The sequence below is a fragment of the Mus pahari genome, chromosome 9 (assembly GCF_900095145.1).
Source record: "Mus pahari chromosome 9, PAHARI_EIJ_v1.1, whole genome shotgun sequence".
Lineage (NCBI taxonomy): Eukaryota > Metazoa > Chordata > Mammalia > Rodentia > Muridae > Mus > Mus pahari.
Genome location: NC_034598.1, coordinates 45,599,662 through 45,621,770, shown reverse-complemented (window position 1 = coordinate 45,621,770; position 22,109 = coordinate 45,599,662). Strand labels below are relative to the sequence as shown.

Below are 22,109 nucleotides of genomic sequence, written 5' to 3'. Positions count from 1 at the left end.
GAGGAGGAGGAGAAGGAGGAGGAGGAGAAGGAGGAGGAGGAGGAGGAGGAGGAAGATTAACGGAGGCACTTGGCGCACCTCCCCTCCTCCACAGGCATGCACACACCTCAGAACACACAAACAACTGTTACAGATGCAGGGTGGCCTCAGGCTGTCACTTGTCCTTTCTGGATTTGAGTTCCCTGTATATAAATTGGGAGGTGTCCACGGGGCTGTCAGGTGGCAGACATGTTCACAGTGTCACTGGGTCCTTGTTCTCACAGAATGTCAGCATGTACTGCCCAGAACCAGGAGCTGCAGAGGAAGGTTTTGCATTTAGAAAAGCAAAATTTGTGAGTATGTTGATGGGGCTGGGGTGGGGTTTTCCCAAAGAACAAAAAGATGGCCCCCGTGCCTGTGAGATGGCAAGCGCCTAGACCTCCGTCCACCAGAGGGCATTTGGCTTTGACGGGTGCTCAAGGGTTGGCTAGAGAGGAACTGGTATATAGGAAGTCTGGGCTGAGTGAGGACCAGCTGCAGACATATCAGTGGAAACAACATCCTTAGTACAGAGAGCACAGCCTGTGCAAAGGTCCTGGGGCAGGATCAGAGGAACTGAGAGGCAGAGAGTGTGTCCTAGGAAAGGTGGAGTCTGTACGCCATCAAGGCTTGGGATTCCAGTAAGGGAAGGGAAGGAAGATGGAGACTCCAAGGGCTCAACCCAGATGTGTTTCCCTGCAAGGTCTCTTCTGGAGCAGCTGAAACACTTGCAGGCACTTGTGCTCCAGTCAACCAGCAAGCCAGCCCATGCAGGCACCTGCATAGCGGTGAGTCCTGCCTGCAAGCACTCCTGGGAACCCCAAGCCTGGTGGAGTCCTTGGTCTTAGCTGAATGAGGGGTGTGTGTCTTTAATAGCAGAGTCTTGTAGCCTGGCATAATGGGACAGGCTTATCATCATAAACCCCAGGAGACAAGGCAGGGGAATTGCTTCAAGTTACAAGTCAGCCTGGCTACAAAGCAAGTCTGTTCCAATAAGCAACATGTATATCTAAAAAATTTTAGATAAAAGAAAAAGTCTCAGCCTCCTCCCCCTGAGATCCACACTCTGATAGCTGGACCCCAGTTTCCCTGCCTGTGAGCTCAGGGTGCTCACAGAGGAGGGGAAGGATGGGGTGACCCCACCCCATCTCTGGCAGGTCCTTCTGCTGTCCTTCGTCCTGATCATCCTCCCCTCCATCAGCCCTTTCAACTCCAACAAAGTCGACAGCCCTGGAGACTTCGTGCCAGTGCGAGGTAGGCCGTGCCAGCCTTCTGATCCCCAGGGTGAGGGTGGGGTGCAGTGGGCAGGGCATTTGTCTGCTATGCGGGGCCTTGGCTTCCATTCCCAGCACCATAGATATGATGGTGCAGGCCTGTTATACAGCTCTGGGAAGGTGGAGGTAGGGGATTCCTTCAGAGCTATCCTTGGCTACATAGGACAACTTGGGCTGAGACCCCTGACAAAAAATGTGAATACACACACACACACACACACACACACACACACACAAAACCAAAAGTCCAGGCCAGGCATGGTGGCACACGCCTTTATTCCCAGCACTCGGGAGGCAGAGGCAGGCGGATTTCTGAGTTCGAAGCCAGCCTGGTCTACAAAGTGAGTTCTAGGACAGCCAGGGCTACACAGAGAAACCCTGTCTCTAAAAACCAAAAAAGAAAAAAAAAAATAAAACAAAACCAAAAGCCCATACTATATCAGGAGACTTGAGGGAGATGGCTCAGAGAAGATACTTGGCACCAAGCCTGAGGACTGGAGTTGAGGTCCCAGATACACAAGACAGTAGAGGAGGTGCTGGGGCTCCTCCAAAACCAGTGTGGGTCACACAACCCAGGGGACACAGTTGCAACTACATCCTGCCCACCTAGGGCAGGCAAGACCCCACAAAGCCAAGGCTGTGCCTCATGCCTGCCTCTTCTGACTCCCTAGTTCTCTCCAGTGTTTTCCAGAACCCTCCACAACCACGCTGCATCCCGCGTGGCTCCCGACGTCACCCCAGGATCCGAGGTCCCAGGACCCTGGCCCGACGTCGGTACCCCCCACAAAGGCCCTTCCTCCGGCGGCGGCCTCAGTGCAGACTGGGGAAATTTTCTGGAAATTCCAATGTTGGACAACCCGACAGAAGAGCTAGACAACTCCACCCTGGTGCTGGCCAACTCTACAGAGGACCTGGGACGGGCCACCCTGCTGGACTGGGTGGCTTCAGAACCACTGCTCAGTCCGGGCCGGTTGGGGCTGGAGATGCCAGGGGAGATGTGGCTGTCCTGGGTACCAAGGTGGCTTAGGGTCCGTGTGGTGCAAGATGCTTTGGGGGTGCTGACAGGCTAAGACAGCCCTGGGGACGACAGCTTCCTGGAGAAGCTGACCCCCGATTCGGGGGAAATGGGGTTTCCAGGTAGAGACATGAAGGCCCTGGGGTAGACCAGGAACCAGAGCCCTTTACCCACACATGCAGACCGACACCTAACGCCTGAACTCCAACCTCCAGACAGAGCCCCTACTCTCCCGACCCTCAGCATCAAGGCTCAGCCCACAAACTTCCTATCTTCCTCTTTTGGAGAGAGGTCTTCCTCTCGTAGGCCAGGCTGGCCTCAGATTTACAGAGCTCTACTTGCCTCTGTGTCTCAAGGGCTGGGATTAAAGGTGTGTGCACCATCTCCTTTTCTAAGACGGTGTGACCTTCAATAAAGTATTTTGACAAAACTGGGGCTGTGGCTCAGTGGGTGTGTGTGTGTGAAGCCCTTGGGCTCCGCCCACAGCAGCACAGGAACCAGTCGCGGGGCATATGCACTGGGAAGCAGAGGCAGGAGGACCAAGGTCGAGCCCTGTGTGGGGGGGGACACGCCTCTAATCCCAGCCCCTGAAGGCTGTAGGCTGGTGAGTTTGAGGCCAGCCTGGTCTACATAGTGAGAAACGGTTCAAAAAAACAAAAAACCGAGTTCAAGGTCATCTTTGGGTCCACAAGGAGTTAAAGGCCTGAGCTACGGGAGACCCTGTACGTGCACACACACACACTACTTTTAGGAGTATAGGAAACAAGGTGTAGGTTAACTCAGAGGTTGGGGTGCGTGTGCACAGACAGATACACACAGTACTTTAGGAGTATAGGTAATGTGGAAGTTGGGGCTCCCATTCAGTTCTGGCAGGCAGCCTGAGATGAGGGACTTGACAGGTAATTCACAAGTGAGTTTAGCAGGGATAGAGGAGCGGAGCCTGGAGGGCATGAGCTCTGGCCCGTCCCCAGGAGGGTCTTGGCTGGCTGCCCCCACACCCTGTTGCTGATTTTATGGTGAGGAAGCTGGGGGCAAGAGGGATGATGGTGTCTGGCCTTGTGGGCTGTATACAATAGCCAGGAGGATGTCAGTCATTGCCTAAGACAATGTAAACACAGGAGGAAAAGGGGGTGGGGGAGGAGGAAATAAAAGATACATCTGTGTCATGGATGGTGGCCATGCTTCAAATGCCAGCACTCAGAAGTCAGAGGCAGGACTTCTGAGTTCAAGGTCAATCTGGTCTACAAAGTTAGAACAGCCAGGGCTACACTGAGAAACTGTCTGGAGAAAACAGAAACAGCCTTGGGGTGGATAATATGGCTCGGTGAGTAAGGATGATTGCAGGGTAAGCATCAGGACCAGTTTGAATCCCAGTGAAGCGAGCTGGAAATAGGGCCTGCCTGAATGCATCTGCAGCTTTGCCAGATGTGACGGGTGGATTGTGAGCTGAAGTCTGCACGGGCAGTCAGTGCTCCTAACCACTGAGAGCCCCCCTCCCCCGCTGTCCCGTGTGCCTGTGTGTGCACAGGAGGCCAGAAGGGGCACCTGACCCTCTAGACAGAGTAGGCACAGGCTGGTATGAGTCTCCACATGGGTGCTGAGAATCTGGGGCCTCTGTGGGAGCAGCTGGTGCTGTAGCCCCTGTGCTGTCTTCTGAGCCCGATGGCCTCACCAATTCACCTAGGAAGGCTATAACCATTGAGCCCCAAGCATCTGCCTGCCCTCGCGTCACTCCAGTGCAGACACTGCAGGGATCACAACCCTAACAAGTGTTCCCATGGTTCTGGGGACTCAAACTCAAGCCTGAAGGCCTGTGCAGACAAGCAACTGAGATGTCTGCCAGTCCTACAGTTCCTTGAGACATGAGCCACACAGCCTGGAGCTAGCTGCCCATCCCCCTGCGTTGCGAGACCTCCTCCCATATTGGATGGGCGGGTCCACTGTGTCTGAAGGCGTGGCTGTTAGTCTTAGGACAGCGAGGCACATAGATTAGATGGTTGGGACCTTGTGTTACTCAAGGATCAAGACTGACCTCACTGGCTTCCTTCTGCTGTGGCTACTAGTTCTTCAATTGTGTGCGCATGTTCATACTGTCTGATATTTGGGCAAGTCAGAGGAGGCCAGCCTCTGCTACACAAGGAAGGCCTTATCTTTTTTTGTTATGCAGAAATAATGGAAGCTAGAGGTTGCAATACTGTACAGAGCCAGCAGATGGCAGCCCCTCACCAAGTCTTGCTCCCACCCATTCCCTAGAGAGGTCCAGAAAGGAGCTGGTAGTTGAGAATGGACACAGTGACCCTGACACTATTCCTTAGCACCCTCCAACAGCTAGACTGTCACATGTCACACCCATGATGCCAGTGAGGACGTAGCAGACCAAGCCTGGGGCAGAGCAGTACAGAGGGAGGACCAGGCAGGGTGCCCCTGTGTGGAGTTTAATGTCCAACATCAGGTTGGGGAGGGGCTAGTGCAAGGAGACCACTGGGCAGCCTGAGGCCAGGGGACCTGGAGCCGGGGTGGGACAAGGATGGAACCTCCCCAAGCTCATCTGTATGCCCAGGGTTGCTGAGCTGCCCAGCAGGTTGGGCTAAGGCACAGGGCGGCGGGCGAGCGGGGACTGGTCAGCACGCAGGCACCTCGCTGCCCTCCACCTGCAGACCCTTGCTCAGGAGGAAGGCGTCCTGCTTGGGGTCGCGGCCCAGGAACTGCCTCAGCATGGCGCTGGCGTCCTCAGAGCCCCCGGGCCTCAGGATGCTGGTCCGGTAGTCCATGCCAACCTGGGAAAAGGGGGACAGGTCACAGTGGGCAGCTGGGGTTTCAATGACCTGGCGTCAAAAGCCTCACGCAGCCCATGCCATTCTCCCCACAGCTGGCTGAGGCCAGGGCCGCTGCATGGTAGCTCACCTTGGGGCTAAGCACACCCTCTTGCTTGAAGCGTGTGTGGAACATGTCCATCGAGTACACCTCGCTCCATAAGTAGCCATAGTACTGAGCGTCGTAGCCACCAGCTAGGTGGCCAAAAGTGGCTGGCATGTTGGTACCTGGACAGACACAGGGCGCAGTGAGGGGCCCATGGAGACAGGTCCTGGATACTTTGAGGGTGCATGGCCTCCAGGGGTGAGGCCTGAATCTCCTGCAGCCTCCCTCCCACCCCCCAGGGTGGGGAATTCTCGGCTCTCTGGGAGCTGGGAGGGTGGTGTCCCTGTAGTGTGAATGGTTACCTGGTGTGGCTGGCACACCGAGGATCTCTTGGCAGAGCCGGGCATATTCCTCAGCTGGGTCTGCGTCTGTCTGTGTGTGCAGGACCTGGTCCACCTTGGCAAGCACAATCTGCCGAAGGTTGAAGAGACCTTGGGGGGAGGTCAGAGGTCAGCCTCAGGCTGGGAAAGCGCTGCAAAGGTTCTCGCCTGGCTGAGCAACGTGGCCGCAGCAGCATGGCCTTACCTGCATTGGCCTGGCGAGACTTAATGAGCTTCTCCAGGAGGTCCTGAGGGGCCTCGCTGCCAGTGCGGTAGTGCTGAGACATGCGCATCAGGGGCTCCTTCTCCCACACCCAGTTCTCCAGCATCTGGGACGGTGCCTCCACAAAGTCCCGCTCCACGTGGGTCCCACTGAACATGGCAAACTCCGCCTAGACCAGGCACAGCAGATGTCAGCTCCCTGGCTCCTGCACACTGGATGCCAGCAGCAGCTGAGGCCAGAGGCTGTGCCACCTCCCTGCCTCCAGTCACACACTCACGAAGGCTCTGCTCCAGCCTCCCTCCTGGACAAACTATCCCCAAAGTCATCCTGGCATGTAAGTGTGGATGAGATGGCAATGTGACAGACAGATGGCAGGTCACCGTCAGACACAGCATGGGAGGGTAGAGGCAGGTCAGGTCAGAGGGTCAGTGCTGACAAGCCTGCTGCTGGTGGGTGAGGGTCCACTGTCTTCCAGTCTGCACATGCAGGGCATACACACATGCCCTCATATCAAGTCAGCAAATATAATAAAAACAATTTATGCAGGGCAGAAGGCCCAGCACACACCTGGGAGCACAGCTGGTGCATGACGTGCCCGAACTCGTGGAAGTAGGTCTCCACCTCATCATGCTGCAGCAGGGATGGCGTGTCAGGCGTGGGCTTGGTGAAATTGGCCACCATGGCCGCAATGGCCAGCTGCCGGCTGCCATCCTGCCGTAGGCAGCCAGGTTGCAGGCCAAAGCAGGCTGCGTGGCCATACTTCCCTTCCCTGAGGATCGAGATGAGGTCAGGGCAGAGACAAGAGGTACTGGGGCATCCAGAGCCAGGGTTCAGTGCCTGGCAGTAGCTCCTGGGGCTGCAGGCCCTCCCCACAGCAGGAGCCCCAGACTCCCCACTCCTCTGTCCTATGTCCGTGTGTCCTGGCGGGTCCCCATTCCCACCTGGGGTACAGGTCGAGGTAGAACTTGCCGATCTCCTCCCCAGAGGTGGCATCCCGCACCGAGTAGAGCCGCACGTCCTCGTGCCAGGCGGCGGCACCTTCCTCCAGCGTGAAGGTCAGTCCCAGCAGCTCTTGGTAGATGGCCAGCAGCCCACGCGTGACCACCTGCATGGGGAAGTACTCCTTCAGCAGGTTCTGGTCTACGCGGTAGCGGGTCTCCTCCACCTGGTTCATGTAGTAGCGCATGTCCCACGCGTGGATGCGGCCATCGAATGGCAGCCCCCGCTTGGCGCACTCTGCCTCCTTCAGCTCCAAGATCGCGGCGCGCTCCTGCTCACCCAGGGGCTTCAGCTTCTGGGCCAGCTCATCTGCGGAGGCACCACCGTCACCCTCTGCCACCCGTCTGCTGCCCAGGAAAGAGGACAAAACCCACCCACATGCAACACGAGACCTAGCTCCATCACCACCCAGAACCCCAGGAGAGAGCCCTCCCTGCCAGGGTGAGAGCAGGGTGAGAGCAGGGTGAGAGCGTGTGGGAGGAAGCACTGGGCACGGTCCTGACAATGGCCTTCCAGGATGGGTGGGTGGGGCAAAGATGAGAGCCATGGCCAGAGCAGAGTAACTACCTAGGAAGGTGGCTACTGTCTGACTGGTCTTGGCCATGTTCATCTCCAGGACGTAGTCCGCGTGTGTATGGAACCCCAGCAGGTTGGACTTCTGTGCCCGCAGGGACACTAGCTCCTTCAGGATGGCACAGTTCTCCTGCAGGGACACAGGCATGGCGGCTCCAGCTCTGCACCACCCCAACCAGAGCTGCAGGTGCAGAGAGGTGAGCCTGGCACAGCAGACAAGTGGAGACAAGCCCCGGCTCCATTTGATCACCGTAAGAGAAAGCAATGCAAGCCTGGGCTGGGGAAGAGGTGGCCAGAGGACGGATGAGGACTGGCCAGGACAGTGTCCCCAGCACCACACAGGAACTCATGTACCCAGGTGGGCAGGAGACCTCACAGAGGCAGCACCAGCCAGAAATGGGGAGCTGGGGGGGGGGGCAGGGGAGACTATAGGGTGAGGGCCCTGAACAGTCTGGCCTGTCCGTTAACTGACAGTAATCATTCCTCCCGTGCCTCTGGGAGGTAGAGCCCGTGGCCCTGGATCCGAGGCCACAGCTCAGTCAGCATGTTAAGCCCCAGCCTGTTCTGTTCGGGGCAGTGTCAGGAAGGTGGGGGACCCAGACCCCAGGTACTCTAAAGCCAAAGGAAGTAAAAACAGGATCCCATTCCCTGCTGTCCTGCTGCAGCTCGGGCCACTTACAGCAACCCCTTGCCTGACACAAAGCCAGGGCATGGTACCACCAGGGAGTGAGCCACAGTGCCTCTCCTGCTCAAGAGCTAAGTGGGCACTGCCCATGCCAAGGTCAACAGGGGTTCCTGTGACAGCCTGAGCACAGGGCCACAGCGGGCAGCTACAGCAGGACAGTCTGCAACTGCAGCAGGGTGTCCAAGGGGAGGACAGCACGCGTTGGGGACAGCGAGCAGTGTCTGCACCCCACCTCCTTGCAGCGACAGTTGAAGGCCTCCTCTAACAGGCGTCGTGTCTCAGGCACATGGCACTTCTTCAACAGTGGGAAATAGTGTGGGTACTTGAGGGTGACCTTCAGCTTGCCGTCCTCTGTCTTCTCCAGAGAGTTCAGAAAGTCCTCAGGGAGCCCGCCTGTGGATGCAGCAGACGCTGCTCAGCCCTGAGCCTTGAAGTCAGGCCAGCAGCTCTGAGACTGGAACCTGTAGGGGACCTCCCAGGGCTGTAGGTGACCTTGGCAGGATGTCCCCAGTCAGCCGGTGAGGATGAGTGCTGAGCCAGGGATGGGGCATGGCAGTGCACTCCCGCGCCAGAGATGCTGGGGCCTCAGCCCAAAGAGCAAAGGTATCACAGCCACAGGGCAAAGGCCCAAACAGCACACAGAGGCACTGACGCTCGCTCCAAGGTCCCGAGTCCGGGCTGAGACTCACCACACCTATTCCTGGACTAAAACCCACGGTGTGGCAGGGTGCCTGTGGCCCCAGACACTCCCTCACTGAAAATGGCGAGGACAACATCCTCCACGCACACTCACCCAGCTCCTCTCTCGTGAAGGGCAGGAAGGTGGTGTCCTCATTCAGGTTCTTGTTGAAGTCGATGCACAGCAGGCTCAGCCTCTTCTTGATGTTCTTGATCTTCTGCAGAGACACAGCATCCACTGCACCCCAGGCGCCTCTGGACTTGTGTCCTCTCCCAGGCCTCCCTCTTGGGGACCCTCAGCTTGAGCACTGCGCTCTGCTGATGGGGTTGGGGCTATCGCTCTGTCTGCTAAGGACAGGTCTAAGGTTTGACTGCAAACACCTCACTGATGTGATTTCTAACAGACAGGGAGCTAGATGGGGGTTACCCTCTGCTGTGCTGAGGGAGAGCAGGACAACTGGACATGGGCCAGTCAGGGCTGCAGCTGTGACAGGCAGGCCCTTGCTGTCAGCACATGGACAGTACAGCTTCAGGAACTGCAGAACCAACTGCCCAGCAGACAACATTGAAACAGCTGCTGGGGACCACATGTGGCTTCTAGGGGCCCTGAGGTCTCTGTGGGTATGGACTCAGGCTGCGGACCACATGTGGCAGTTAGGACCCCTGAGGTCTCTGTGGGTGTGGACTTAGGGATTCACAGGGAGGATCTAGCGTCCCTAAGCCTTTGCTGGCTGCTGCTGTCACCTCAGCAGGGTGGCATCTGTACTAAGTAAAGGCTCTGATCCTGTCCTCTGAGGTGTGGGATCCACCCAGAAGTGTGCCTTCCGAGGCATACGCCCAGCAGAGCACCCACAGTCACTGCCCTTCTTGTGTTTTTGCAGCACACAAGCCACCTGTCCCCAGCCATCTCTGGGCACCCCGTGCCAGGGCCTTCAAGCTGGCTCAGGGAAGGCAAGCATGGGGACCCACATTTGCAGCCCGGTAGAGCTGACTCAGCCAAGCACCTGGGTGGGAATCGAGGGCAGCTGGGATGCTCTGGTTCCATGGCTCCGCAGACCTACTTCCCTAGACTCAGGCCCCAGGGAGGGGACACAGATGTTGTCGGCAGGCTGTGACTGTAGTGCATTTGGGACAGGGCACACTCACCTCTTGTGTGTCCTGAGGTAAGTGGAGCCCGTTTCTCCGGCCCAGCTTGATGAGCCGCTCCAGATAGCGAGCTGCTTCAGGCTTCAGGGAATCTTTCGGGGTTTTCTCCTGGAAGCAGGCACCAAAAGGTCCTATCAAAGCCCAGTGGGGAGGAAGCCTGTCCCCTTCCATGGCTCTCACAGGACAGGCAGTGAACACACGCTGGCGCAAAACCACCCATGACTCCAGTTACAGGACAGGTGAACACACCCACACAAAGACAGAAAAACATACATGGAATGAAGAAACACCTTTAAAAACATTAACGTACTTTTACCTTATGTGCATTAGTGTTTTGCCTGCATGTACGTCTGTGTGAGGGTGTTGGAGCTCCTGGAACTGGAGTTACAGGCAGTGATAAGCTGCCGGGTGGGTTCTGGGACCCAGGTCCTTTAGAGGAGCAATCAGTACTCTAACCACTGAACCATCTCTCCAGGCCCCAAAGACCTTTCTTTTTTTTTTTTTTAATAAAGACTTTTTTTTAGATTTATTTATTTATTTATTTATTATATGTAAGTACATTATAGCTATCTTCAGACACTCCAGAAGAGGGCGTCAGATCTTGTTACGGTGGTTGTGAGCCACCATGTGGTTGCTGGGATTTGAACTCCGGACCTTCGGAAGAGCAGTCGGGTGCTCTTACCCACTCAGCCATCTCACCAGCCCCCCAAAGATCTTAAAACAAACAAAATCCCACAGTCTGATTAAGAGACAGGCAGCTTCAGGAGTAAAAGGCATTGAAGCCAAGCCCACAGGCCAGAGTTCAGTCCCCAGGGCCACACAAACCGTGGAAGGAGAGAAATACTTCCAGGGGCCCCTCCCCAGTAAAGAAGCCAATGTTCAACATAGCCAGGCATGGAGCCACCCAGAGATGCCAGCTCGCAGACCAAGAGGGACCATCCGATTCCCAGGCAGTACAGGCTCCAGAGCAACACCTCTCTGTCCAGTGACAGAGGATGCTCAGTGCTGATAGCGGGCCCCTCCGGATGAGGACACGGGCCCCCAGGGCACAGAGACAGCGGCCTGTGACTGGAGGGCCAGTGACACTCGGACACCTGAGCCAGCAGGTTTTCTTTTTGTCGTGGTGGGATGCAAGCAGGCAGCCTAGCTGAGCCAGGCCCCGGCTCTGCGGAGAGGCCCTGGGCAGGGCTTCGCTACTGAGGACACCAGCCCGCTATATCTATTGCAACAGGTCCTCAGGTAACCCAGGCTAGCTTCCAACTCAGTGCTGGGCTGAGAGGCAGGCACCATGACATCCTGTTATCTTCCAAGTGGTCCCTGTTGGCCTCCAACTCTTGATCCCTTTGCCTCAGCCTGCCAAGTGTTACAATGAATCTCGGCTCCACATCAATCTTACATGGGTATGACAGTTACAGGTATTTCCACAACAACAAAGACCTTGACCTCTCTGAGGCCCCAGCGTGACAAAGCGCCGGCTCTCTTCATGCTCACAGGGCTTCAGGCTGCATCCCCACAGTGGCTTGCATGCACAGCCTGCATGGACAGTGTTATCAAAGCCACCAGGGCTTAGGCTGGCAGCAAGAAGACCCCACTGCCCACCCCACACCCCCCTCCGGCCCTCCCTCCGCCGCGAACACACACCCACCCACCCACCTGTAGCCACACGACCCTCTGGTACACGTCCTGTCTCATGCTCATCTCTACATCAAACTCCGAGAGCTTCTTGTCAGCCTCTGTGCTGGCTGTGCGGATGTCCTTGCACGGGGACACGTGCTGGGGGAAGTCGAGAATGTTCCTCTGCACTGAGGGTGAGACACAGGGACAAGGTGAGAGGCGCAGACACCCCTGGCTGATGCCAAGATACCACTGCGCACGGCCAGCTATCAGCCCAGAGGGGAGCACTTGGTGATGACACAGTGGAGGCTCAGGACTGCAAAGCAGACACTGGGACAACAGCTGACCTGTCACGCTTGGGCAGGCAGGGAAGCTGAGGAAGGAGGAGTACGCTGAATTTGGGGCCACACAAGTTTGAACTACACTTGCCCTGCGATCCAGTCCCCTCCCCAAGCATGGAGTCAAAAGCATGGGTCACCATCAAGTCTTGTGCATGTGCCACAGCAGGATTCACAACAGCCAGAAGTGGGGAATTAGTTCCCACCCACAAGCTGGAGTACTATACAGCCATGTATAGAAGCAGAGCTCTGACACAGAGCACCGGCCAGAGCCTAGATGCAAAGGGCACAGTGCGCGGAACTGCATGCAAGAACCCAGAGGCAAGAAGCAGACGTGTGGGTGTGCAGGGTGGGAAGTGTTGAGGCTAAAGGACAGAGGCTCATTCTGTATGGGTAACACTAGCCAGTGCAGGCAAGGACCTGGTCCCTTCAGCAGAGTGCACGGCAGGGGCGGGGAGGAAACTGAGGGCAAGACAGCCCAAGGTGGGAGTGCAAGGCCACAGTTCTCCACACAGTGCGTGTGGGCGGACTGAGGAACTGCCTTTTTTTCCTCCCTCTGTTTTAGAACAAGGTCTTTCTATACCCTAGGTGAGGCCTGAACCTATGGTAATCCTCCTGCCTCAGCGTGCAGAGTGCTGGAGTCCCAGCATACTGGGGCTCATCTTGGTTTTCTTTCTGATCTTTCCAGGCCCCACAGGGAAGGGAGGAGCTGCAGGAGATGCCTGCAGGGGTATCAAAGGATGCGAGGCTAGACCACAGGGCTCCACGGTGTGGTTCCCACCTGAGACCAGAGGAAGAGAACAGTGCTTGATGCATGAGGGGAAACTGAGGCTGGGGACTGGAGACTTCACCCCTCCTGGCTAGCGCTTGAGCAGGAGATGAAGCGTAAGCCAGCTGCTCCTCAGGGATGCGTAGGGGTCCCCTGCAGCCAGCCCGAGGAGGCCCAGGAGGCTGATGGCAGCCTGCGCATGCCTCTCCTGGTCCACCTGGGACACAGCAGCCCTCAGACTGGGCAGCCTGGCACCTGGCTCTGCTGTGTCTGCTGGGCCTGAGGCAGAAGCTGAAGTGCTGGCAACACCCAGGATTGTGTTACAGAAACATGATCACACAGGGGTGACACAGGATATGAAAAGGGCGATGTGAGCAGCCCAAGGTGGCCCCGAGGCTGAGACAGGAAAAGCTACTGTAGATACCAGATCTCCCAGTGTCAGGAATGCTGCCTCGGTGACAGGAAGGAAGCAGACCCGACGTTGAGAGTGTCCTTTGGGACACTGAGGCAGGAGGATGACCAGGACTCAGAACTGTCTCACAGGCACAGAGAGGGTGTCTCAAAACAGAACAAAGGCTGGTGAGCTGCCACAATGGGTAAAGGTGTATGTCACCAGGCCCGACAACCCGTGTGGTCTCCGCTATCCGCACTGAGGTGAAACAACACACCACACAGGAGCCTGAGCATGGAGGACTGCAAATCTGAGGCCAGCCCGACAACACCTTAAGACCTGTCTCTGAAGAGAACAAAAAGGAACCGGGGAGGCGGGTCAGCGGAGACCACTGGCTGCACCCAAGAGGACTAGGGCTCTGCTCACTAGCGCCTGTAACTCCAGCTCTGGGGGCCTATCACACCCTTCTGGCCACTGTGAGAACTGCACACACATGGATGCAGGCAGCAGAGATCCACCTTTCTCTGACTCACAGTGCTGGGATACGTGACACAAAGCCTGGCCTAAAAGTTAGCAAATCCTTAAAGGAAGGAAAATAAACTTAGACAAGGCCTGGTTGCCAGTCCGTGTAGGAGCTGACACCTGGTAAACAGGTGCCACAGTGGCTTAGGTCACCCGAGCCGGCTCCTCTGGTGCAGGGAGGAGCTGTGTTGAGTGGATGGCTGTCACTGCCTGCGCTCACCTGTGTAGGTGACCTCCACGTCAGCCAGTGCCTTCAGTGTGCTCTCATATGACACATCGTCGAAGTCCTGAGCACCCACTCGGTCGTACACACACTTGGTCTGCTCGATGAGCTGCGTGGTTAGAGCCCTGATCTGCTGTGCGCTCAGATCCCAGCGAAGATGATTCACGGTGGAGGCCGGGGACGCTGCGTCCACCACGTCCCCAGCACAGGCTATGGGAATGACAAGTGTCAGTCGGTCTCAGCAGGTGCAGAGGAAGTGGCCCAGGAAAGTCTGTCCACCAGCCTCCTCCCAGGACCTGCTGAAGTAGTGATGTTATGAACAGGGTCTGTGTGTGTGCAGGGCCAGCAGAGAGCCATGCCCCAGCTCTTCATCGTGTTTGTGTGCGCGCGTGCGTGCGTGTTTCCTTAGACATGGACTATGATTCCAAAGTTCCATCCTGTGACTATGTCCCCACCCCCTCACTAGGGGATTTTGGGTGGGGCTTTACCCTGATCAGGCTCCCAGCCCCTCACCAAGGAATCTTAGATGGTCTGTTACTGCTAAGGGACCCAGCTGCTTTGGCAAAGGCCCTCCTAGAAGTGTTAGCACAGGTTACAGCCAGCTCCACCCTTACAAGGTGTCTAACTTCTCATAAAAAGGAGAATCCAGAACCACTCACTGGGAGAGGCCAGCCCAAGGGCTCCATCAGTCTGCCCTTCCTACTTCCAAGCCATTCAGCAGTATGTCATGCATCTAGGTGTGGCCCTCTACATCCCTGGTGCTGCCAAGCTATAATTAAAGCCATTTCTGCCCATATCGGGCCTCACTGACAAAGGCAGGTGTGGAAGCCGAACCGGCAAGCGACATTCTGGGATAACCAGAATGGGAGCAGCTCACGGACAGGTGCAGCTGCTGGCACTGATCCCACAGCCCCGGCAACACTTGTTCCACACTGGCATGCAAGGCAGCCAGGCAGGGCCATCTCGCTCCTCATCCCATGCAGAATGGCTGTATAAAATTGAGGGTGGGACAGCTCATCCCCACAGAGAGCAGACCTTCACGGTGCTCTCAAGCCTTAAGCAGACAGCAATGCAGGCCCTAAAGATGGGGTGGCAAGGAAAGGAAGAGGGGTGCCCACCAGGACATGGACTGGATAGGGGTAATGGGAGCTTGTTTTCAGGGCTCGGGAGGCTGGAGCAAGAGGATTTCACATTTGTGGTCTAAATGCAGAACACAGGGCAAGCAAGTTCAAGCCAATGAAACCAAAAGTTCGGACTGGAGCTGTGGCTCAGTGGGCAGCACACTTGCCTAGTGTGCATGGTGCTCGCATTCCATCCCCACAGTACACGAATCTGGCGTGGTAGGAATGCCCACCATCCTAGCACTTGGGAAACTGAGGGGGGGAGGAGGAGAAAGAGTTCAGGGTCACCCACAGCCACGTATCAAGTATGAGGCCAGCCTGGGGTACATGGGATGCTGTCTCAAATAAAAAGCCATGGTTGTTGGGTGGTGTTGATGCGCATCTTTAATCCCAGTACTGGGAGGCAGAGGCAGGAGGATCTCTGTGAGTTCAAGGCCAGCCTGGTCTTCGGAGTGAGATCCAGGACAGCCAGGATTACACAAAGAAAAGCAAAAATAAGGAGGATGGACAGCCACTGAGGAAAATATCTGCCCCCACCCTCCCCACACACGTGCACATGCAGAAACGAAGGGCTTTACAAGTGGGGGCAGAGCCAGCCACGAGAACAGAGAAGAGTGCAAAAATCTAGAGAACTAGAATTTTACATCTTTCTACAAACATCTGGATTACTGCCTCTATTTAAGGGCACCTTGAGTTCCTGAGGTGCAAGTAATTCCAATTATTCCTGTTCCCATGATCCTGATCATGACTGGGGGATGATCTGCAGGCATGAGAAAACGTGTGTGCGCGAGCTCCATACGCCACACACCCCAGGTAGCTCTCAGATACAGGAAGGTCACACGGGCCCTTTGGGCTGTTTCCCTAGTCCTCTGCTCATGGGTTAAGATAGGATCTTGCCAGATTGCCCAGGCTAGTCTTGCAATTTTTGGAGGTGGGATCCTCCTAGTCTTGATCTCCCACACTTGGGAAGACAGGCTGGAACTGGCTCCGCTTCCTTCTCTGGATTAAGCAAGTCCAGGGGACACCAAGATGACTAAGTAGCTGGAGGTGATTGTTGCCAACACAGACGATCTAAGTTCAATCCCCACAACTGACTAGGTGGAAGGAGAGAACTGATTCCCACAAACTGTCCTCTGACCTCACTTGAAGATCCTCCACATGCACACTAAATAATGTCAAAAAAAAAAAAATAATAATCCAAAAGGTCTCCATCTTCTTGGGTCGCAGCCATGTCTACAATCGACAGTGGAATGAATCCAGCCAGGCCGCTCCACCATATGGGATGCCCCACACACATACACAGCAGGAAACCAGCCTTGCCAAAGTGGGGTGACCAGAGCCTAAGCCCCTGTTTTGCTGACTTAGGCTGGAGAGGGAGCTCGGCGATCAAACGTGCTTGCCACTCTTCCAGAGGACCCGCGTTTGGTTCCCAGCACCCTTGAAAGGCAGCTCTCAACCACCCGTAACTGATTCTAGGTGCAGAGGATTGGCCACATTCTTCTAGCCATCGTGAATGCTACACACATCTGCACGTACTCACACACGACGTACACACAATAGTTAAAAATAACAAATCCTAAAAATACAAAAGAACCTAGTTGGAAGTATTACTAGGTCCTCTCTAGATGCTAGATGTCCTGGCACCGAGGTTCCCAGGCCACCGTCTCCAGGCAGCCTTCCAGGAACCAGAGCCTTTTACACCATGTGTGGGTTTTGCTCATCGCCCCGTTGGCAGTCCATCTCACCCTAGTTAGAATAGCAGGGGACATGGAAAAAAGTATTCTTTTTAAATCCAGTTTATCAAGAGGTTGAAGCCATGGGAAAGTTAGTTCATTCATTTTGCAGACGAAGGGGACAGGGTCGGGAATCCCACAGGTTCCATCTGCCCGAGGGAGGGTAGAGGGCCTGGGCGAGGGGCGGCCGGTACCTGCGGGGGGCTTCATGGCGGTCGGCTGCGCGCGGGGCGGCGGCGGCCCTCCTCTGGTCCTCACGCCTGTGCGGTCCGGATCTCCTCGGAGCTCGCCTCACCTGAGCCAGTTCCTCCGCTGTCGCTCTCAGACTGAGGCGCCCGCCGCCCGCCGCCCGCGAGCTCCGAGCACGCTAGGAAGGCGCGTGCGCGCGAGGGCAGCTGGTCGACGCGAGTGTGCATGCGCAGGAACAACCAGTCTGGCGCCAGGGCATCGCGGTTCCGCCCATGTCATCCCGAGCTTGCCCTGTTAATGGTGCGAGTGTGCGCATGCGCCGAACACAGTGGAGCCCGCGATTGGCTGTCATGAGTGAGTGAGGCGGAGCCTTACGCTCCCTCAGAGCGCCGGGATGCTGTTTCCATGGAAACCTAACACCCTCTCTGCCTTGCCTTTTCTGGGAGGATTTCACTCTATACAGGCTGTGTGCGTTTGTGCTTGGTCTTTTCGTTCATTTCATTTATTTCTGTTCTTCAGCCAGGGGCTCGTGTAGACCATGTTAGCCTCACCCTCGTCATCCAGATCCTCATTCCTCCACCTTCTGAATTCTGAGATGACCCAAGTGCTCCACCATGCCTGGCTTCCTTCCCTTTCTCCCTCCCTCCAACCCTCTCTTCCTTCTTTCCTTCCTTTTTTTGACACAAAGCTTCATGTAGCCCAGGCTGGCCTGAATTTTCTGTTCAGTGCTGGCAGGCCTCAAATTTATAGCAATCCTCCTGCCCCAGTTTCCTGGTTTCTGGGAATGCAAGTGAGAACCGCCACGGGTTTTTGCTTGTTTGTTTTTGTAAGCTGGGTGTGCTGACACACCTGCAATTTCAATCCAAGTTAAACATATGTCAAACAAACGAAACCTGGGGACTGGGCTGGTGAGATGGCTCAGTGGGTATAGAGCACCTGACTGCTCTCCCAAAGGTCCGGAGTTCAAATCCCAGCAACCACATGGTGGTTCATAACCATCCGTAACAAGATCTGACGCCCTCTTCTGGAGATTCTGATGACAGTTACAGTGTACTTACATATAATAAATAAAATAAATCTTTAAAAAAAAAAAAAAGAAAGAAACCTGGGGACTGGAGAGATGGCTCCGTGGTCAAGTGTGGCTGATAAGCAGTGTTCTGCAAAAGCCTTCAAAGCCAGGGCCGCCCACTCCTTCCTGCCCCAGCCTGTGGCCACGTTAAGATGTCTCCTAGGAGCTGTTGGCCGCTCTTGTTAAAATGGTGGCACCACAGCCGTGCGTGGTGGTGCACGCCTTTAATCCCAGCACTCAGGAGGTAGAAGCAGGCGGATTTCTGAGTTCGAGGTCAGCCTGGTCTACAAAGTGAGTTCCAGGACAGCCAGGGCTACACAGAGAAACCCTGTCTCGACCCCCCCCCCCAAAAAAAAATGGTGGCACCATGACATCTCCTCAGCCTGCAGCTGTCACAAGAGCTGTCTACAGTAGTGCATCATCTTTCCCAACACAGCAGAGGTTGCCCCTCAAGAATACCCCTGCAGGAGCTGTCCTACAGGAACGGTCCCACAGTGATAGGACCTCGAGCAGCCCCACAGAGATGGAGCCTCAGCAAATGCTGGCTGTGGCCTGGAAGGACTTCTACTCTAACCCATGGGCCTGGTGCAGGGTAATGGGGGTGAGGAAAAAAGCCACCAATCCCTGAACAGGAAAACCCACCAATCCCTGAGCTCCTCAAGCTCAGGACTTGAAATTCCACCAATTGTTAATCTGGAAATCTCTGCCCTGAAAAGCCCTGCCTCCTATGAAATTCTATATAAGCACTGCTCTTTGTCTAATACTGTTCACTCCCAGGAGAAGAGGGCAGTGTTTATCCCTCCACACCCTGGACCCTCCAATAAAGCTCTTACGTGAGATTTTTCTGCTTGGTGTGACTTTCTCATTGGAAGAGCCAAGAAGAAAAGAAGCAAAGCGAAGTGAAGGGGGAGAGGGGCGGGGGACAAGGATCCTGAGCTCCTCAGCTCAGCCAGGAATATCCCCCACTGGGAACCGCAGTACCTCTGCTGAGGGGGCTCCCTCTCAGAGCTGCGTGGTTCCTGAGCTCCCCTATCTCCAGGGTGTCCTTCCATCTGAGCAGAAACACCGACAGTCTCGAGGACTGGACTTCAGATCCCAGTGCCCATAGGGCTGCTCACACCTCCAGGGGTCTCCATGTCCTCTTTGGCCACAGCAGGTGCTGTGTACACATGGTGCACACACATACATTTAAGTGTATGCACACAAACACATAATCAACTTTTAAAACATAGGATAGTGGAGAGACAGCATTTATTTTAATACACATCTCAAAGTACAAGCCATGTGGGGAAATCAAGGCAGCAGGAGCTAGAAGCAATAGGTCATTCCTGGTCCAAGGTCTAGAAATCTGCTCAAAATTACTCAGTCCAGGATCTGCCCAGGAAATGGCCTCTCCAGAATCAAGGGTCTTCCTGGCTCAATTGACTTATATAATCAAGATAATCCCCCACAGGCAATCAAAGAAGCCATCTTCCCTGTGGTTCTAGAGCCAATTAAAGAGACAGTTGACACTGGTCATTAATGGTGCCTACCCCCACCTCCACTGTGCCCCAAAACAACTCCCAGGCCCAGGGAGATGTATCTGTAGGCAAAGTACTCACCATTTTGGGGAGTTTGAACCCCCAGTACCCACAAAAGCTGGCAGTAGGAGGAGACAGGAGAGTCCTGAAGGAGCAAGTGCCAGGCTAGACCAGCAGAATCTGCAGGCTCTTGCTTTAATGGGAGATTTTGGCTTGAGATCCAAGGTGGAAATGAATGAGGAAGGCACTGGACCTCAATCTTGGGCTGCCCCAGACATGTCACACAAGGCACATGCACACGTGTGCACACACACAACACTGGGACAGACAGAAATGTGACCTGGTGGCAAATGCTTTTATCCCGAGCCAAGTTGCCTCGGATGTGTGTGCACGCTTGCCTATGTGCGTGCCTGTGTATGTGTGCATTATGTTTGTATGTATGTGTGCATGCATGCACATTTAAATGTATTACTTGGGTGTTTTGTCGATTGTGCCACCTGCATGCAGTGCTCACAGCAGCTGGAAGAAGACATCTGGAATCAGAATTAACAAATGGCTGTAAAGTGCCATGTGATTGCTGGGAATTGAACCCTGGTCCCCTGGAAGACTAACCAGTGCTCTTAACTATTGAGTCATTTCTGCAGCTCCTGCTATGTTGTTGTTGTTTTCAGACAGGGATCTTGAGAGCCCAGGTTTACCTGGAATTTGCTAAGAGGATGTCCTTGAACTCCTGACCCTCCTGCCTACATCTCCAGAGTGCTGGATGCCCCACATTTACCACCACACCTGGTTTTGTAGTCCTGGGAATGGGCTTTATACATGCCCAGAGGGTGCTCTGCCCATTGAGCTCCTAGCCAACATGATTAGAGAATTCAACTGACTGGGAGTTGTATCTGACTGGGGAGTTCTCATTACTTGGGGGGGGGGTTTGAATAAAAACGGCCCCCCCCAGGCTCATAGGTGCAGGGATTCTGGCTGGCCCAAGCATGGTTAACATAGCTCTGTCATGCCTTGCCCTTCTCCCCCATTCCCTCTGCCAAGGTCCAGCTATCAAAGTATTGAAGTCAGTAAATGAAAAGGCCCCTTCAGCTAACCTAATTAACGTGCGATTAAAACTAAACACTTCATCCTAACACAGGGTTACCCCCTGTACCTTTGTAAACCCCCGTTTTCCCAAGGGCTACCTCTGTCTCCTGCCCATCCAGAGGCAGTCCTTTATCCTTCTCCAGGAACAAATATCCCTGCCCTCTCTCCCTTGTTCCCACCCCGTCTCCCTGGTCCTCTATCTCCTGTCTTTGTCCTTTATTCCTGCCCTTTGTTCCTCCGAGGCAAATAAATCTCCTTTGTGCTGGGTACTTGGTCTTGTAGTGTCTTGAGTGACACTAGGGTTCCCTATAAGAAGTGGCAGTATTAGGAGGTGTGGTCTTTGTTAGTAGTTCCTTTAGGCTCTGCTGTACAGTTACCTAGCAACAGCCAGGTACAAGCCTGGTTGACATAGGACTCTCTCTCTCTCTCTCTCTCTCTCCCCCCACCCCTTCTCTGTCCCCTTTCTTTCTCTGCCTCTGCTCCCTTTTCAACTACTCCCCTTCCCACGTCCAAAATAAACTTCATTTTATACTAGATCCGTCGTATGGCTGATACCTGGGGGGGGGGGNGCCTCCGCATGGGCCCACTGAGGCACCCTGTGGGACTGTGACAGGCAGCCTATTTTGATTGAATGGGGCTTGCTCTGGTGACCCAATAGCGAAATCTACAAGGGACGGAAAGGCGAGCCACATTCCCAGAATCAGGTGCCTGTCCATAATTTTGACTATCAGTCATGCAGACAATGTCCCAAGCTTCTGGCGTTCTGGCTACACTCCACCCCCACAGCTACCTGACAGTAGCCAGGTGTGCTCCTCCCCAGCTACCTGATAGCCCAGCCCACTACAGGAGGGGCTGCTTGGCCCCTCCTCGCTCTCTTTAGCCCTCACCTTTCTTACTCTCTAGCCCTACTTCTCTCTTTCCCTTCCCCCCTCTCTCCACATGGCTATGGCTGGCCTCTCTCTATCTTCTCTCCTTTCTCCCTGCCTTTCTACAATAAAGCTCTAAAACCATAGACTCTGATCATCAAGGCCTGCCATGAACAATGATGGGATGGGCTTTCTCCTAACGAGCCATGTCTAACCTCCCGCCAGAAGGCCATCACAGATCTGACCAAGGACTCTTGCCCGTGTGGGAACCATACAGCATTCACTCTCCCCCTGCCCTCTCCTGCCTTCATCCCTGGGGCTGAGTGCCGCCCCGGGCCCCTATTCTGTTCTCAGCTCCTCTGCCTTATCCAGTGTGGGATGCCGGAGACTGGGAACCTGGTACCCGGGGCTGCCCCTTGTCCACCACCCACCTTGTGGGGTCAGTGGCTTAACACAGCCAGACACCCACCCGGAAAGCATGTGCAGTCCTGCCGCATCCACCCGCCCAGAGCACAGGAACTCTGGTGGGACGCAGGATCTCTCCCACCCTCCTCTTTCCCCCATACCGACGGCCCCAGAGCAGCCCTCCCACCTCACCATGCCACTGAATTACAAAACAAATCAGCCTTGTTGGAAGAAGTGTGTCACTAGGGATGGGCTTTGGAGGTCTCAGATGCTCAAGCCAGGCCCGATGTCACTCTGTCTTCCTGCTTGCCTGCTGATCCACATGTAGAACCCTCAGCTCCATCCCCAGCACCATGTCTGCCTGCATGCTGCCATGCATATGTGCTCCCATGATAATGGATTAAACCTCTGAA

The 22,109-nt window shown here is 55.2% G+C and overlaps 2 protein-coding genes across 2 annotated transcripts in view; one reads left to right on the top strand and one right to left on the bottom strand.

Annotated features, from left to right (window-relative positions):
- The window catches only part of Creb3l3 (cAMP responsive element binding protein 3 like 3), an 8,599-nt gene extending 5,841 nt beyond the window's left edge, over window positions 1-2,758 (top strand). The window contains exons 7-10 of the mRNA XM_021204249.2: window positions 264-332; window positions 722-806; window positions 1,176-1,272; window positions 1,974-2,758. Coding sequence (XP_021059908.1) covers window positions 264-332; window positions 722-806; window positions 1,176-1,272; window positions 1,974-2,362 — 640 coding nt within the window. The 3' untranslated portion in view covers window positions 2,363-2,758. The remainder of the gene's footprint in view (window positions 1-263; window positions 333-721; window positions 807-1,175; window positions 1,273-1,973) is intronic.
- A 1,968-nt stretch (window positions 2,759-4,726) lies between these two features.
- Thop1 (thimet oligopeptidase 1) lies at window positions 4,727-16,958 on the bottom strand. Its single transcript, XM_021204808.1, has 13 exons — window positions 16,756-16,958; window positions 13,705-13,917; window positions 11,504-11,652; window positions 9,851-9,958; window positions 8,820-8,922; window positions 8,259-8,419; window positions 7,336-7,471; window positions 6,711-7,077; window positions 6,337-6,538; window positions 5,752-5,938; window positions 5,529-5,657; window positions 5,212-5,348; window positions 4,727-5,084 (listed from the first exon to the last, which is right to left on the bottom strand). The coding sequence occupies exons 1-13, from the start codon at window positions 16,769-16,771 to the stop codon at window positions 4,929-4,931; spliced, it is 2,064 nt and encodes a 687-aa protein (XP_021060467.1). The 5' UTR covers window positions 16,772-16,958; the 3' UTR covers window positions 4,727-4,928.
- Between the last annotated feature and the right edge of the window lie 5,151 nt (window positions 16,959-22,109).